Consider the following 18,527-nt stretch of genomic DNA (forward strand, 5'->3'; position numbering starts at 1 on the left):
GAGAATTAGAAACATCGATGAGGGAGAAACATTGATCAGCTGTCTCCTGCACACTCCCTACTAGGGATGTGTCCACAACCAAGGTATATGCCCTTGACCAGAATTGAACCTGGGACTTTTTAGTCTGCAGGCCGATGCTCTATCCACTGAGCCAAACAGGCTAGGGTTGTTTATTTTTTAATATTACTTTTTAGAGAGAGAGAGGCAGGGAGAGGGAGAGAAACATCAATATGAGAGTGAAATATATATCTATCAACTGCCTCCTGCATACTCCCTACTAGGGATCAAGCCTATACCCATTTGGTGCATAGGGCCAATGCCCAAACAACTGAGCTATGCCAGCCAGGGCAATGCGTTGATTATTTATTTTGTTTTGTTTTGTTTTGTTTTGATAGTAGACATCCTAATGGGTGATATCTCATAGTGACTTTGATTTTGCATTTCTTTAATGATTAGTGATGTTGAGGATCTTTTCATGGGTTTATTGGTCACTTGCATATCTTTTTTTGGCAAAATGTCAATTCTTTAGCTTACTTTTAAAAATCAAATTATTCTACACTTGATTTTTTAAAAAAATTTCTTTATTAAGGTATTACATATGTGTCCTTATCCCCCCTTTGCGTCCACCCCCTGCACTAAACTTGATTTTTGTGTATATACAATCTTATATCCTGCAACCTTGATTAAAATGAATTCTAGTTGTTTGTAGATTCTGTAGAATTTCTTAGATATAAAATTATGTCATCTATGAGTAAAGTGTTTCATTTCTTTCTAATTTAGATGACTTTTATTTTCTTATTGATCTGGTTGGAATCTAGAGCACAATGTTGAATAGAAGTGGTGACAAAGCAGACATATTTGTCTTGATCATGTCTCAGAGGAAAAGTATTGGTCTTTTTATCATTAAGTATCTTATAGATTTTTTCATAAATGCCCTTTACCAGTGTATAGGTAAAGGGCATTTATATTCCCAATTTGCTGAGAGATTTTAATCAGGAATATATTTTGGATTTTTATTTTTTATTATTATTTTTAATATATTTTTATTGATTTTACACAGAGAGGAATTGAGAGGGACAGAGAGTTAGAAACGTTGATGAGAGAGAAACATCGACCAGCTGCCTCCTGCACACCCCCCACTGGGGATGTGCCCGCAACCAAGGTACATGCCCTTGACCGGAATCGAACCTGGGACCTTTCAGTCCGCAGGCCAACGCTCTATCCACTGAGCCAAACCGGTCCCGGCTATATTTTGGATTTTTAAATGCTTATTTTATATCTCCTGAGTTGATCATATAATTTTTTCTTTTTTAGTTTGCTAGTGTGGTGAATTACATCAGTTGATTTTCAAACCAGTCTTGCATTCCTGGGATAAACCCAGTTGATTATAATATATTACCCATTATTTATAATCACAAGTTCAATTTGCTTAAATTGGCCAAAAACCAATGGAAAGAATATATATAGAAACAGATCCACAAAAGATGTAGCTATTGTAATAATCAGAAAGAGATTTAATATAGCTATGGTTGATATGTTTAAGAAAGTATAGTTAAAAGTGGAAAAAATAAAAAGATGAATTTCTCCAAATGAATTGTATTTTTGAAAAAATATAATTATAGCTGAAACCGGTTTGGCTCAGTGGTAGAGCGTCAGTATGCGGACTGAAAGGTCCCAGGTTTGATTCCGGTCAAGGGCATGTACCTTGGTTGTGGGCACATCCCCGGTAGGGGGTGTGCAAGAGGCAACTGGTCGATGTTTCTCTCTCATCGACGTTTCTAGCTTTCTCTCTCCCTTCCTCTCTGTAAAAAATCAATAAAATATAATAAAAAATATATATATATAACTCTAAAGCTTAAAAATACAATGGCTGATATTAATAGCTCAATAAATAAATTTAAGAGATTTATTTATTAAATATATTTTTATTGATTTCAGAGAGGAGGGAGAGGGAGAGATATAGTAATGATGAGAGAGAATAATTGATTGGCTGCCTACTGCATGTCTCACTCTGGGGATCAACCCAGGTATATGCCTTCCTCCAGGAATCAAACCGTGACCTCCTGGTTCATAGGTCCATGCTCAACCACTGAGCCACGCCCATGAGGTTAAGAGAAGATTTAGATAGGGCAGCGTTTTTCAACCGCTGTTCCGCGGCACACTAGTGCAGTGTTTTTCAACCTTTTTTGGGCAAAGGCACACTTGTTTCATGAAAAAAATCACGAGGCACACCACCATTAGAAAATGTTAAAAAATTTAACTCTGTGCCTATATTGACTATATATAAAGTAATTCTCTTGAATAGGAATCAAATAAACACAAAGAAAGTATTTTATAATTACTTTATTATGAAATATTAAGTAAACAAAATAGTGAAAAATTATAAAATTCTTGTCTTGTCTGCACCTATGGCACACCAGGCAACATCTCGCGGCACACTAGTGCAGCGTTTTTCAACCGCTGTTCCTGTGCCGCGAGATGTTGCCTGGTGTGCCATAGGTGCAGACAAGACAAGAATTTTATAATTTTTCACTATTTTGTTTACTTAATATTTCATAATAAAGTAATTATAAAATACTTTCTTTGTGTTTATTTGATTCCTATTCAAGAGAATTACTTTATATATAGTCAATATAGGCACAGAGTTAAATTTTTTAACATTTTCTAATGGTGGTGTGCCTCGTGATTTTTTTCATGAAACAAGTGTGCCTTTGCCCAAAAAAGGTTGAAAAACACTGAGATAGGGGAACAGAAAATGTACAGATTCATGTACAAAGAGGCCAAAAAGATAATAAATACAGATTGTAAACAATGAAACATTCTGCCATATGTATAACTGAAGTCTTAAAAGGAAAAGAAAGATAAGAAGAGAGAGTGACAAAGAATTTTCTAAAACAAATAAAAGAAATCAAGCAACAAATTCAAGGGACTCCATGAGTGGCCCTCATCCCATTCATGAATCCAAGTTGAATGAATATAAAGAAATCCACATCTAGACATACCATAAGAAAATTGTGGAAAACTAAAGAAGATACTAAAGGGATCCAGAAGGAAAATATATTATTTTCAAAAGAATAACAAAGAAATTATGAAAACCAGAATACAATAAAAGGACATCTTTAAAGTGCCACATAAAAAAACTTGCCAAACTGGAATGTTATACTTAGCAGAACTATGAAAGATAAAATGAAAAAAACCAAATGGAGAGAAGTTATCACTAGCAGACCAACTCCGAACAGAGGGATTATTCAAATAGAAGGAAAAAATTCCAGCCAGAAGCTCATAAATGTATATTATAACAAGGAGCAATATAAAGGGTAAATATATAGGTGGATAAAATGAATATTAATTCTACAGAACAATAATTATAAACTCTTGTGTAGGTTAAAAAATATGTATCATTTTAGCTCTGGCCAGTGTGGCTCAATTAGTTGGGGCATGTCCTATGCGCTGAAGAGTCACCGGTTCCATTCTCTGTCAGGGAACATGCCCAGTTGTGGGCTGGTGAGATGGGGTGGTTTTCCTTTTTCCGCGTCCTGCATGGAAAGGGCGAAGGGCAGGCTCTTGAGTGGAGGAGCTGGGGATTAAGAAATAAAAGAAAGAGAGAAGAGCAGAAATAGATCCAAAAGCTGGGTGCCGGGTGGAGGCTCACTCTGATGGAGGGACAGTCAACACCTATGACAGACAACACAGCGCATTGATTGATTTCAGAGGGGGGTTTAAGGTCAAAGAAGTTTTGGGTGTGCCCAGGTCCTCTCTCCCTCTTCCTCTCTCTCTCTCAAATTAATTTTTAAAATATTTAAAATTTAAAATCCACAACAAACAACACAAAAGGGAAAGAGTAGTGGAAGCATTCTAAAAAAATGTATAATGAATAAGCTTACTGAGGAGGTTAATGCTTTAATTAAAATAATTAATTCAAAATAAGGCAAGAAACAAAAAAATAAGGAATATAAAGTAGACAAAAGGAAATAAATAGTAAGATTTAGACAAAAGGAAATAAATAGTAAGATTCAAGCATAAATCCAAACACAGCAGTAATTATATTAAATGTAAATGGACTAAAAATTTTTCCTGTTGAAACAAGGATAAGAAACCATTCAATTTTAGGCTTAGCTAGACTGCATAAAATATAGTTACCAACTACAACGGAAAAGGCAGGGATTCCTAGAGCAAAATGTGGAAGAGGGAAGTAACTTTTAGCTGCCAGTGCTGCAGGGCTGAATTCTGTGTAAAGTTTGAAGCAAGAAAAGCTGTTCGTTCAGTACCTGCAAAAGATGAGGACTTCTAATCTGTCTTTGTTGCAGACCTTTTATTTTGAGCAGTTCTCTACAATGTGTCCTAAGTAATGCAAATGTAAAGCAAAGTCTCTCTTTGGAAGCTGTTTGGAAAGCTAAACTGTACTCTGTTGTTGAAAATTTTTTTTAAATTTTTGCGACTGTGTGCTTAATTTCCAGTTTGGTCTTTTCACAGGAATGACTATTGTAAATATTTCTCTTTTCCGAGTCCAGTGAGGCTAGGGAGCAGTCCGGTTCCTGAGTAGGGGTGGCTGCTGGGGATTGAGAAAATGAAAGAAAAGAGACAGACACAGAGATGGAAGGAAAAAGCTGGAGTGGGTGGGACCACTGTCGTCTGATGGAGAGAAGGGGACCCAGAGCCAATACAGCGTGTTTATTTTATACAGCAAAATCCAGGAAGTTTTACTAAAGGTCAAGACAACGGACATTATGTGGATTTTTTTGGGTGGGCCCGAGTCTTATTCATATATGGTGCTTGGCTGGATTTACATATTGAAACCCACCCCCTGGTGCCTGGGCTTAAGGTCAAGCTGACAACACCCTTGCCTCTGGATTCAGCTGACAATAATTTTTTTTTTTTAACATTTTTTAATTAAATTATCATCTGTGTACATATTTTAACATTGCCCCTCCCTCCCATACATACTCTCCCTCCTCAAAGTTTTATGTCCATTGGTAGTACTTATATGCATGTATACAAGTCCTTCGGTTGATCTATTATCTCCCCCAGATCTCCCTACCCTACCCAGCTGACAATAATTAAAGAAATGCTCATGTGCCTTCCCAGGCGCTCTCTAAAGATCGTGGCTATTCCAAATTATCTATCCAAAGGCAAAGAGATCATCTCCATACATATTCTTCTTCTTCTGAAGACCACATACTATTCTCACATGAAGAACTATATTTTCTATTAATGTGCTTTTATCTGTCCTCTGGGTAATAAAAACCTTTAAAAAAAATTCCTGTATTCCCATTACAAATAGCTCCCACTTTACTTGAGAATGCATCTGTCTGATTACTCTAGGATGGAAAGTATTCTTTCTAATAGATAATGTTCTATCTCCAAATTTCTCTCCTAATTTGGGGCTGGGGCAGGGAAGTAGGGTTATTCAGTAAATCTTCTCACACCACACTTATGTTATCAGTGTCAGTGCTAGGATATTGAGTTGGCTGGACCACCATATAAACATAAGTTTTTATATTAGTATTGAATAATCTAGACAGTCTAATAATTAGAGAAAAGCTATAAAGATAGGAAAGTATAAGTTGAGGTATAAACACTCAAAACTTGAGTTGGGGGGCATAGAAATTCCACCTTTCTTAATGGCTTAAAATTGTTCATTCACTATTCATTTTTCCCCCCCAGTCTGTATTGCTTGTACAATATTGCCATGGAGATGCAAAGAGACATCCTAGAACAGTATCTATAAGGAAATATATTAATAAAATACATACAAAATGCCAAAGTAATAAGGCAAATGGCCAGTACAACAAAAGTTTATAAAGTAAACATCAGAGTTAAGGCAGTGGAGAGGGTGCTCTTCAAAAGGTAAAACTGGGCTAAAATGAGGTGTTAGGCAGGGGAGGCAGTCTAGGCAGGAGTCAGAAAGCAGATAAGGGTCTAGTTAGCAGGAAAACATACGCAAAATTATTATTCCTTTAGTATGTCTTTTCATTTGTCCTTTATGGCCTTTCCAGTTAAAAAAGAAAAGAAAAGAAAAGAAAAAAAAGTATGACTCAATGTCTGCTTCCAGGAGTTTCAACTAGACGAGAGGAAAAGACAAAGAAACACAAGCAGCCAGCAGAGGACAGTCGGGCCATAAAAAAGTGCCGGTTCATGGTTTGGCCATAATTTCGGACAAGAGCAATTCTGCACGGGGTGAGGGAGACCGATTGGAACCAGGCAGATGGAGGCTGCACACTCGGATGGACGTGTGCCACACAACACCTGGGTGACCTTGCCCGAGTCTTCCCACCCTGGCTGGTGCTGTTTGCTACAAAAACGACTCTGGGGAGGTCCAACAAGTCTCTCAGTGGCGGTGGGGGAATGGAGTCACTGTGCACACTTGACAAAGAACTTGACCCCGGGTCTAAGTTCCTTCCCTCTCTCCTCTCCTCATCGCACCCCCCCCCCCCCCACCCCAGGTAGGAGTGAGGTGCGTGGGGCGAGTGATGCGAGCACATGTGGGAGGATGACGGGAGGCAACTTCCTCCTTGCCCTTTCCACGGCTCCCGGCCTCCGGTTCCGGGGGAGCCGCCGTGGGAGCGGGGCGAGGGCTCAGCCGCGGGCAGGAGGGAGGATCTGCTCACTGTAAACACCGCCGCCATCGAGAGTTCAGATTCCATCTGGCCGCCGGATTTCCGTCCCACACCGGTGCCGCCCCGCCCCGTGCTCCCGCCCTCAGTTTCCCCAGCTGTGAAATGGGGATGCGCCCTCTCCTCTCCCGGGCATCCATCCGTCCGACTTCACCGCGTGAGAAAGGCGAGAAGGGAGCCCCGAGTGGTTGGCCTCCAGCCCCAGCAGGTCCGCCTCCCGCTTCAGCTTTGGCCTTTTGTACCGGCCCCACGTGACCCGCCCGGCCGGCTCTTCCCTCGCGTCCCGCCCCGCCCTCCGGCCCTTCCCGGCACCCGGCCCCGCGCCTCCCGCTCCTCCGCCGCCCGCCCCTCCCCGCTCCGGCGCTCGCTCTCCCTCCCTCCCTCCCTCCCCCGCGCCTCCCTCCCAGGCTGTTCCAGCTCCCTCCCCCCAGGCGGCCCTTCCCCCGCGCCGCTTCCCCTCCCCCCGCGGCTGTTCCGCCGCCTCGCCTCCCCTCCCCCCGGCCGGAGCTCACTGTCTCCAAGATGGCGGTCGTGTCAGTTTGGGGCATCTCCGCGGTCCGGCCCGGGTCCCCGGGATTCCGGCTCTCTTCGCCCCCGGTAAGTTAGCCGAGGGGCCGCCCCCGAGCGCCTTCGGCCGTCGAGCCCGAGGCCGAGCCCTTCCGGGGCCCGCGCTGCCGCCTCGCGGGGTCGGCGGGCGGCTGCAGGCCCCGCCGCGGCCTGCGCCGCCTCCCGCTGCTCTGCGCCAGGCCTCGGGCCGGGGCCCCGCGGCCGCCCCCTCGCGCCGGGCGCACTCCGGCCCGCGGGCCGCGCGCCGCAGCAGGCCCAACTCTCCCGCCGGCCGGCCGGCCGGCCGCCCGCGGGCCGGGCGCCGCCGGGGGTGCCAGCGGATGGGCGGGCGGGCGGGCGGCGAGCGGAGCGGGCCAGGCCGCGAGCCTCGGGCTGGGTTGCGCCGGCGCCGAGCCCGCTCTCCCCCGGGGGCGCACCCACCGCCCCGGCCCCACCTGCGCCCGCCCGGCCGCTCGCCCGGCGCCCCAGCCGCCCGCGGCCCCTCCTGCGCCCGCGCTCCGCGGCGCCCGCGCTCTCCGGCTCGGGCCCGGGGGTGCGGAGATGCCGGCGGGGCCGCGGCGCCTAATGGGGGTGACAGGCCGGCGGGTGTTGTGGTGCGGAGGAGGCAGCACGTGGGGTGTTGTGTCTGTCGGGCTGTCAGCCCGGGCGCCGGGGAGGGGAGGCGGCGGGCTGTGCCTGTCAACGCCGGGCCGGTGGGGACCGGGGGCTGCCCGACCTGTCAGGCTCCCCGGGCAGCCCGAGCGCCCCAAACCCTCTCGTAGGAGCGGCCTCGGTGGAGCTGAGGGTCTGGGGAGGCTGGTCATGGGAGAGATGCGTTCCTCTCCACTCTTTCACGTGATTCCCATTGTTAATTTAGTCCCCGGGTTCTGTTTCCATTTAATGGGGGAACGGCGGCGTACCCGAGTTGGCAAGCTGCCGGGCGGTGCTCGTTGCAAGTGTTGAAGTTTGTTTCTTGCTCTTTTTTAAACGGAGAGCGCGAAGATGTGCTTGGGGGTGGGGGATGGAGCCCGGGAAGGATAGTCGGAAGCGAGTGGTGCTCTCTCCCCGCCGGCCGGCCGGTGCGCTTTGCGGAGGGAAAAGTTCAAGTCTGCAGGCGCCTTACTTTCTCAGAAGACCCGGAGCCGGGCGAAAACCCCGGCCGCGGAGATAACGAGTAGGTGCCATTCATTCTTTTTTCCTGGGAGTTTGTAATCAGTGAGGATGTTCCTAAGTTTCTTAAAAAACTCAGGTTGTAGCTTCTCCTTTAGTTCAGCGTCAGTGTCTTCATAATTAACTTTTTCATGGAGTAATAATTTCTTATCCTCTTGAGACTCTCACCAAAGTGAAGTATAGCGCTCTCTCAGAGGGCTTCTTTTTAGTCAAATAATTAAAAAAAATAAATCTTGGCTCTAAGGTTTGCGTGTTTCCTTAAGCCTTTTCTTGTTATAGTTGATAGGACTATTTCTTTCCTAGTATCTTTTGGTTTTTCCTTTGGATTTTAATGTCACTCCTTCACTTTTAAGAGTAATTGCTGTGGGAGCCTTTTTTTTTTTTTTTTTTTTTAGCATTGTTTATGTTGTAATGTGAATGCTTCTCAGAATAAGAGCAGAAGTCTAAAAACACTTTAGTTAAATTTATTTTTGGAAGGAGTTAGTTAGATTGAGAATTCATTATTTTAGGGACTTTTAAAAATGGTTTGTGTCTGCCAAGTTTCTTTTGTCTGAAAGAATAATGACTTTGATCCTGGAGAGGCAGTATATTTATGTGTTTGTGTTTTCTTTATTAATGTTTATTTCAGGACAGCAATCTTGAATCTCTGAGATCTCTTTAGACCCACAAACAGGGAATACATTTTTTTCTATACCGTGCATTTCATCAGTAGTGTGTGCATCTGAACAGTGATTCTGGACCTTTCCCATTTCTGGTTTATCTGTAGATTGGTTATAAACATTTCGATAGTTGTTACACTCCCTCCAAATATATTCAAAATGTTTGGCTATGAGAAGCTATTGGCATGTAATTCTTACAATTTGAATGAAATTAGATTATTTAAAAGTTCCTTAACTATTTTTCACACTTATTTTCAGTATTTTTGTTTTCATTTGGCATGTTTAAAATAATGCATTTAAAATATGAACTTGATCTGTGTAAATTCTCCTTGTTGTTTAATACATTAAATAGTTAAAATGTTCTCAGTGATTTTCTTATTGACTGTTTTATCCAGTCTGACTGTCTGGAATTTTAAAAGTTGGAAGATTCCCTCTTAACTTTCATTACAGGATTCTTTCTACTGATCTAGATACTTGTTGAAGCAGTGAATAGTTTCTTGGGGAAAGATGTTAAGGAAGAGTTTCAGTTAATAGACTGGTGAGCAGAGATTGTGGAGCAAAGAATAGCCAGCACCCTCTGGTTACTTGTAGCCTAAGGTCATTCATAGTGCATCTCATTTTGTTTCCTCATTGTATCCTAGTTATTCAGCTTTTTCTTTTCATTTTTATCCCAGTGGATTACATACATGATTGTTTTGGAATGTTATAGAAACATTAAAACTTCTACAGGTGCTCAGTAAATATTTGCTATTTGATTGCTTTTAAAGACTAGGATGTTTCTGCAGTTATAGCTTATTCACAAAATGGGCCTTGATAGAAAACTGACTTTGTTTTAATTTTTTTTCAGGCATAGATGCACATTTTCCCGCAGGGATTGAGATGTTCTTGAATTTTTACAACTTTATGAAGAGACCCATGTGTGGTGCTGTTGAGAAACCTATTGGGAAGCTTGAAAGCATTTCAAATAACAAGTTATTTAGGTTTCTAAAGTAAAGTGGGAGGCATTCTATTTTGTGAAAGGAGGAAGGACTTAGGCCAGAAAACGTGTATGCTATGGTTAACTGGTTCCCAGCCTCCGAGAATGTTGTTTTCCATGGTGTAAAACTTACTCAGCATCAGGATAAGGGATAACGACTCTATGGATATACGAATCCTTCACCATGGTAAAACTCGCTAACCCGCTGTATACGGAATGGATTTTGGAGGCCATCAAAAAAGTGAAGAAGCAGAAACAGCGCCCTTCAGAAGAAAGGATATGCAATGCAGTGTCTTCATCCCATGGCTTGGATCGTAAAACTGTTTTAGAACAATTGGAGTTGAGTGTTAAAGATGGGACAATTTTAAAAGTTTCAAATAAAGGTCTCAATTCCTATAAAGATCCTGATAATCCTGGGCGAATAGCACTTCCTAAACCTCGAAACCATGGAAAATTAGACAATAAACAAACTATAGATTGGAATAAACTGATCAAGCGGGCAGTTGATGGCTTGGCAGAGGCCGGTGGCTCAACTTTGAAAAGCATTGAACGATTTTTGAAAGGTCAGAAGGATGTGTCTGCATTATTTGGAGGCAGTGCTGCCTCAGGTTTTCACCAGCAGTTCCGATTGGCTATTAAACGCGCCATTGGCCATGGCAGACTTCTTAAAGATGGACCTCTTTATCGGCTTAACACTAAAGCAACCAATGTGGATGGGAAAGAGAGTTGTGAGTCTCTTTCCTCTTTACCTCCAGTGTCACTCCTTCCACATGAAAAGGATAAGGTGAGAATGATATATGCATCAGTGCTTATAGAGATGATGATGTAGTATGCTACAAAGTCCAATTTCTAGGAAGTAATATAGAAGTTACACAAGTTTGGAGACTTGTGAAATGATCAGCTCTGTTTCTTTACTGGTGATTCTAGGTGTGAGAGCTCAGTAGATGCTACTTGTACTGATACTTTGAAATGTTTGACACCTAAGATTTAAAGTGTAGACTATCGATTTACCTAAAACAAACAAACCCCAACATGTTTAGTTTAGAATTAAAATTGGTATACAACTTTAAAACTGTTGCATAAAAGTTCTTATAATACTGTACTGCTGGAAGTTAATGAGCAACCAAGTGCTGGAGAAATGAATTTGAAACAAGCAGGTGTCTCTAAGAACTCATATTCTTTCCTTTTTTCCATTTTTGTTGCAGATTATCATTAGATATGAATGAGACTGATTCTCCTGACCCTAAGCAAATTTGCAATTTTTATTTTTCCTGTTTGTATTCTAATTTTCTGTCGTATATTATTTCTTTACATATAATGAGACCTAAATATTATTTATGACAGGTACAACTATATTGGTCAGGTATACAGTATCCTATATGTATTAGTAAAGTTCTGGGGAGTTGGTCGTTTTGATTCACAGATGATATACCTTCCTGTGCTATGTTTTATGCTATTATTTTTGTGCAGTTGAAAGTATGTCTTCTTAACAGTAAATTTTGGTCCTTAAGTAGATATTTGGGGTTGAGGAAAATTTTGTTAATAGCTGCTTTCTTACATTGACCTAGTGCCCTAGCTTTATATTTATTTCATTTATATATTGTAGTACTGTGGATTATAGTACTGTGGAAAGTGGTAGTAATTTAAGTGGTTGTACACCTTGTATACAATAATAAAATACTCTTTGGTTAAGATCATGGAGTCTGCTTCTAGGATTAGAAGATTGTAAAGTTAACATTGAATATAGGGTGTGGCAAAAGTAGGTTTACAGTTGTGAATATGCAAAAGAGTTTATTATATTATTTATTAACTACTGTATTATTTTCCGTATGAACAACTTTAAACCTACTTTTGCCACACCCTGTATAAAATATTTAAGATTTGATCTAAATTTTCTGCAGTTAATAAATCCCACCTATAGAATTTTGTTTAAATACTAATTGAAAATTAACAGTATTTTTTCTTTGAAGTTTTTAGCGATCTATTTTATTGTTAATTTTTCTCTGTGAACTTTGGAAAAAATAGGAACTTGGATATAGAAACATTATCTTACTGTTATTACCCTTAAAATGATTCTGATAGAGAACCACTTTCATAAAATGGCTCTGTATCAGTTGAGCATTTATTAAGAGTGTTACTGAATATTCAAGGTGGAAAAGTGACTGAAATGTTTTTTTCTGTTCAGTGCTGTAAGGACTCTTACCTGTGAGAACTATTTCTTTATATGTGTGTGTGTATACACACACACACACACACTGATTTTTTTACAGAGAGGAAGAAAGAGGGATAGAGAGTTAGAAACATCGATGAGAGAGAGTCATCGATCAGCCGTCTCCTGCACACCCCCCAACGGGGATATGCCCATAACCAAGGTACATGCCTCTGACCGGAATCGAACCCGGGACCCCTCAGTCCCCAAGCCGACGCTCTACCCACTGAGCCAAACCGGCCTTGGCGAGAACTATTTCTTAATCACATATGGCTGAAATGAATTTAAATATAAAAAATTGATACCTACGACTGTTTTTAAATGGTGTACAGGTTCATAATTGCATAGAAACGGAATAATTTGTAGTTTAGAATGAAATCAGTGTTGTATCTTTGAATTGGGTATTATAAATTCTTGTTAGTACACGTGGGTGCTTGCTTATATTATAATTTCCCTTACTTGAGTTAGATATTTTTAAAAAATATATATGTTTTATTGATTTTTTACAGAGGAAAGGAGAAGGATAGAGAGTTAGAAACACCCATGAGAGATATCAGGTGCCTCCTGCACACTCTCTACTGGGGGATGTGCCTGCAATCAGGACACATGCCCTTGACTGGAATTGAATTCGGGACCCTTGAGTCCACAGGCCGATGTTCTATCACTGACCCAAACCGGTTAGGACGAATTAGATATTTTAATTTAAAAAAATATTTAGTCAGCCGAAACCGGTTTGGCTCAGCGGTAGAGCGTCGGTCTGCGGACTGAAAGGTCCCGGGTTCGATTCCGGTCAAGGGCATGTACATTGGTTGTGGGCACATCCCTGGTGGGGGGTGTGCAGGAGGCAGCTGGAGGCAGTTGGTCGATGTTTCTCTCTCATCCACGTTTCTAGCTCTCTATATCTCTCTCTTCCTCTCTGTAAAAAATCAATAAAATATTAAAAAAAAATATTTAGTCATATTTTTAAAAAGTAGTGAGTGTAGTCCAGTGCAAATCTGAGTCTTATTATCCTAGGGTTTTACTTTTCAAAGGGACCTTGGGAACCACCTAACCCTGTGGTCGGCAAAATGCAGCTCGAGAGCCACATGCTGCTCTTTGGCCCCTTTAGTGTGACTCTTCCACAAAATATCATGGCAGGGACTAATATGGAGTCTATTTTGAAGAAGTGGTGTTAGAAGAAGTTTGTTTAAAAATTTTGGCTCTCAAAAGAAATTTCAATTGTTGTGCTGTTGATATTTGGCTCTGTTGACTAATGAGTTTGTCGACCATTGACCTAACCCAACAATCCTTATTTTGCAGCTGAGCTGAGTTTTATCTAGTTGAGATCTGTTGGTGTACTTAGGTTAGAAATGTATTTTTGATTACTAATTTTAATATATAGTGTTGTTAATCGAAGTAACTAAATTTGGAGTATACATTTGGGAAAACTGAGTTTCATTGAGTAGACTTAAATGTATTTGTATTAGTCTTGGAAAACTAGTTTCATGACAATATCTACAAAATTAGAGTTGATAGGATCTGTTCATATTTTTAAATGTAGCATTATTTTCAGTGGTGAATTTCCTGAGTGACTTTCCCTGATGATATGAAAAGCTCATATTCAAAATTATAATATTAATACAGTGAACTCTAGCGTAAGGAAATATTCTTCTTCTAGACAGATAACAGTGTACCGTATGTCTTTTATTGTATTTTAAATACTTTCCTTCCTCTTTTTTAAATTAGCCAATAGATTCCTATGTAGAATTGATTGGCTTCCTGTTACAAACTTAAATATTTAAAAAAAATTATGCAGAGTGTATTTTTGACAGTGACGGAGAAAAGAAAATATAGGCCAGAAGTAGCTTCACTTTTAGGGATTAATTAATTCAGCAAATAGGTATTGTGGGTACCCACTATGCGTCAGCCACTCTGCTTAAAACTGAAATGTCTTGAAACTAAAACGGTGTTATCTTCTGTGGAATGCAAATATATATATATATATTGGCCTGGTCAGCTGTGGGGTGAGAGATGAAATTCAGACACTATATGGAGTGACTTGAGCAATTTCTTCTTTACTGCTTTTTATATCAATTCTAATTTTGTATTTATTTTCTTTCTATTTTAACATTTGGAAGGAACTATAGACCTGTATGTTAGATTTCCATCAGCTGAGAGTGGTTTCTGCTTTTTCAATGAGATCAGCTGTGTAGAAATATTTTTAAGAGTTTTTGTTAGACACTTGAACTTAAATATGTTTTCACATTGATAGTGAAGAGAAACTGTGGGATACTGTGATTTAAAAGTTTTATCCATGTTCTAGAGAACTGTGAGCTAGCTTTAGGTTGAGGTACCATAGTTTATTTACTTAACTTAGTCATGTTTTTACTGTGTCCTAGACATTACTTTAAAGCTAACTTTATTGACTCATTTAATTCTTATACAACTCAGTGAGGTTTGGTACTGTTATTTTTTACAGATGAAGAAAGTAAGGCATAAAGGAAGTTCAGTACCTCGTCCAAGTCAAATATCAGGTGACAGAGCTAGAATTTGAACTTGTGCAGTCAGACTGCATGCAGATTTATTGTAATAATAGCTATACCTACTGCTTCTTGGGAGTTTTACCTAGGCCCGCAAGGGCAGGCGGAAAGCTTGGCTTCCTCCATTGTCAGGGAAACCCAAGCCTCCCTCCTGCCCTCTGTGGCCGTAGACATCTTGGTTGGGTTTATTTGCATACTCGCTCTGTTTGGCGGGTGGGCGTGGCTTGTGGGTGTAGTGGAGTGATGGTTAATTTGCATATTACTATTTCATTAGGTAGCATAGTATCTTGATTCTGGGTGATTGTAATACTAATATTCAAATCTTAAAGGAATGGTAGCAGATGACAGATCATGCTTGTCATTTTTTATCTTTATAGTAAGTGTATCTCTGCATTACTTTGTCATAAAACTTAGCACATATATTAGAATAGTGGTAAATAAAGGTTAGATTGGGCACAGTTATTGATAAAATAACTAGAGGCCCAGTGTGCAATTGATATCATGCAAGGAGGTGCCCCGCCTCCCGCCATGTGAGGAGGCACCCCTTGGGTGGCCGGGACCAGTGCCTGAGTGCTGGCTGCCGCAGGAGTCAGGCCAGACTAGCGCCGCAAGAGGCTGGGACCCGTTCCTGACTCACAGCGTGTGTGTGTGTGTGTGTGTGTGTGTGTGTGTGTGTGTGTGTGTGTGTCCCGGCTTCCCTGCCTGTGTCTGCTCCGGGGCCACTGGAGCTATTTGCTATTGCCTTTTTATTTATATAGATTAGAGGCCCAATGCGTGAAACTGATGCACGGTAACGTCCCTAGGCCTGGCTGGCAAACAGGGCAGATGGGGCCTTCTGGCTGCTGGTTGGGGCCCTCCTTCTCGGCTTCCAGGTGCTGGCTGGGGCCTTCCTTCATTTCGCACAGCCCCCTGGTAGTCAGTGCACATCATAGCTAGCATCCAACTGCTGGTCTCCCAGTCGAACTCCCGAGGGGGCACTTTGCATGTTAGCCATATATATATATGTAGATAGATAGATGGTTTTAAGACAATTTATATATATATAGATTGGTGGTTTTAAGACAATTGGTAAAACTTGTTAATGAAAAAATGATGTGGAAAGAACATCTGGGAGCTAAAAACTGAAAATCTTTGTATGTATGAAAGACAGCTGATTGCTTTACTGTTTACCTCTTGTGCAGGAGAAGTGGATTCCATATATGTGGGAGGTTATTACGCTTATATTTTAGGTTGCTTTTTCCTTTGAGCAATTGTGAACTGTCCTTGATCTATTAGGTCTAGTAATAATTAATGTCGTTTTCTAATACTTTTTTAAATCGAATTATTTAAACAATACAACAAAATTTAATCAACAATATAGTTGTCGTTGTTTTCTACTTCTTGTGCCCAACGCTCAGGAAGCATTTTAATCCCTCTGTTGTAAAATTCTTGTGATTTTGATGCAAAAAATTCGGTCAGTGCATTTTTGAGGCATTCTTCATTATTAAATTTTTTTCCAAGAAGAAAGTTTTGCAAAAAAACGAAACAAATGGTAATCGGAAGGGGCAATATCAGGAGAATATGCAGGTTGAGGGAGAACTTCCCATTCCAACTGGCGCAGTTTTTCAGCAGTGATTCTTGCAGTATGCGGTCGTGCGTTATCGTGGTGAAGAATTACGCCCTTCCGATTAATCAGCGCGGGTTCTTTTTCTCTTAAAGCTTGAGCTAACCTTTCCAATTGGGCACTATACATTGCACTTGTAATGGTTTGGTTAGATCACATGTGTCAAACACAAGGCCCGCGGGCCAAATCCGTCCCGCCAGGCCTTGCAATGTGGTCCACACCGCGCTGTCATCACTGCACTCCGCTGCGTTTCCATCACAATGACAGTTTATGACTGTTCAGTAAACCATTCGGCCCGCGATTTAGGCTGGATTTTAGATTTTGGCCCCTTCTCTGATTGAGTTCGACACCCCTAGGTTAGATGGTAAAAGTTCATAATGAAGAATTCCTTTAAAATTCCACCAAACACACAACATCACTTTTTTCGCATGCAAATCAGGTTTTGGCGTGGGCTGCGGAGCCTCATTTTTGTCCAACCATTGAGGCCGCCTTTTCAAATTAACATACAGCACCCATTCTTCATCTCTGGTAACAATTTGCTCTAAAAACGGCAAACGGTTTTGACGAGAGAAGAGCGAACTGCAAATTGTGACTCTTTGATTACGGTTGTTGTCGGTCAACTCATGAGGAACCCATTTTCCAAACTTTTGGACTTTGCCAAGTGCACGCAATTGATTGGAAATTGTTTTTTGTGAACAATTGAAAGTTGTCGCAAGCTCTTGTTGGGTAATTTGAGGATTTTGTACCAAAAGAGCTTGAAGAGCTTCTTGATCAAAATTGGACACACGGCCTTGACCACTCTTGTCATCTAACGAAAAATTTCCCTCGCGAAATTTCTCAAACCTACGCTGGCATTTTCTGGCGCTAACTGCATCTTGACCAAGAGCACTACAGATGTTTTTTGCAGCCTCACTTGCTTTTCTTCCTAATTGGAACTCGTAAAGCATGCAGTGCCGAATATGCTCTTCATCCGCCATCTTCTTAGCCCTAGTTTTGCAACAAAAACCAAACCAAACACAAACTTTTTCAAGCAAAACTTGTTAATTGCACTTCACACGTTCTGTAGATACCACGTGTTTGAAGGTTATGTCAATACAAGTCAACGCCAAGCAAGATTTTAAACGAATGTTGAAAAACGACATTAAATATTACTAGACCCGATAGGAGAACTGGTGTTAAGTGTTGGTTTTCAATTCTTTCTGCTTAGTAGGGTGGGGATTTTTCTTTTTTTCTAAGTCATTGGCCTACAGTGAAACATTTAACTCTTAAGTTTTCTAGAATCTGTAACAACTTTTGGAAACATTACATTTTGTGTTGAATGTGATGCTGTGCTTTAATGGTTTTCCAACTTTTCTATTCAGGACATCTTTAAATATCATTTTAGATACTCTTTCACTGTTTTCTTGCTTTAGTTACCACAATTCTTCCCATGTGAGTCAGTTTTCTTTTGATTTTTATAACATAATCTAAAGCCCTGTTCTTTCTAAAGCAGTGGTCTTGACACTAAATCCACTTTAGAATTGCCAAAGGAGCCTTAAAATAGTAAGCACCAAACCAATTAGACTCTAGCAATGGGGCCCAGATTTCAGTTTTGTTTTAAGTCTTCGAGTGCATCTTCTAGCCAGGTTTGAGAACCACTGTTCTAATGCTAGAACAACATCTTTGTAGTACAATGGGAAGTGGCTTAGCAAGTGGCTTAGCAAGTCGGGACAAAAGGAGTAGCTACTTTTTAGCTAATAATCGAAATTCAGACAAATACAGGAAACAACATCACACTTCCTTTCATGAGCACACTTTGAATCCAGGACAGTGTAGTTCTGGAAAGCGAAAATTTCTTTTCTACTCCCTAACCATGATTGCCCTGACGGTTCTCTCCTAATTCCAACTGAGCTTGCTCTTTTATTTCATCAAGGTCTCAGACAGTACATAGTTTCAAGAAGTGTTTCCTCTGTGATTCCAGTGGGTACTCCTGTCCACCACTCAAGGTTGCCTTTTATTCTAGTTACTTGGCATTCTGGTTTATCACTTCAGTTACTTTACTCTTGCATCTAATTGATGAACCCAGACCTTGAAATTAAGCCAGCCATTTTCTTTCTTTGCTACTGTTTGGGGCGGTTTATAATTTTGATAAAAATTGCACAAACCATGTGGTAGGGTGTCATTTAGAAATATGTGACCTCTAAGCTTAGCTTTGCCGTCTGCTTGGGGATATACGTCTGTGTATGTAGTCT

At 41.1% G+C, this 18,527-nt stretch overlaps 2 protein-coding genes across 7 annotated transcripts in view; one reads left to right on the forward strand and one right to left on the reverse strand.

Annotated features, from left to right (window-relative positions):
* Positions 1 to 7,244, reverse strand: part of AP3M2 (adaptor related protein complex 3 subunit mu 2) — a 59,582-nt gene extending 52,338 nt beyond the window's left edge. Inside the window, exon 1 of the mRNA XM_036458626.2 lies at positions 7,127 to 7,244. The gene's annotated coding sequence lies outside the window, so the exon portion shown is untranslated. The remainder of the gene's footprint in view (positions 1 to 7,126) is intronic.
* Positions 7,073 to 18,527, forward strand: part of KAT6A (lysine acetyltransferase 6A) — a 101,308-nt gene continuing 89,853 nt past the window's right edge. For 2 of the 6 annotated variants that reach the window (XM_045588853.1, XM_045588850.1), the window contains exons 1-3: positions 7,085 to 7,211; positions 9,440 to 9,527; positions 9,837 to 10,749. In XM_045588853.1, coding sequence (XP_045444809.1) covers positions 10,150 to 10,749 — 600 coding nt within the window. In that variant the 5' untranslated portion in view covers positions 7,085 to 7,211; positions 9,440 to 9,527; positions 9,837 to 10,149. Of the gene's footprint in view, positions 7,212 to 9,439; positions 9,528 to 9,836; positions 10,750 to 18,527 lie in introns of all 6 variants that reach the window. The other 4 variants (XM_045588849.1, XM_045588851.1, XM_036458621.1 and 1 more) reach the window with 3 other exon arrangements.

Source organism: Pipistrellus kuhlii, unplaced genomic scaffold (assembly GCF_014108245.1).
Source record: "Pipistrellus kuhlii isolate mPipKuh1 unplaced genomic scaffold, mPipKuh1.p scaffold_m20_p_3, whole genome shotgun sequence".
NCBI lineage: Eukaryota > Metazoa > Chordata > Mammalia > Chiroptera > Vespertilionidae > Pipistrellus > Pipistrellus kuhlii.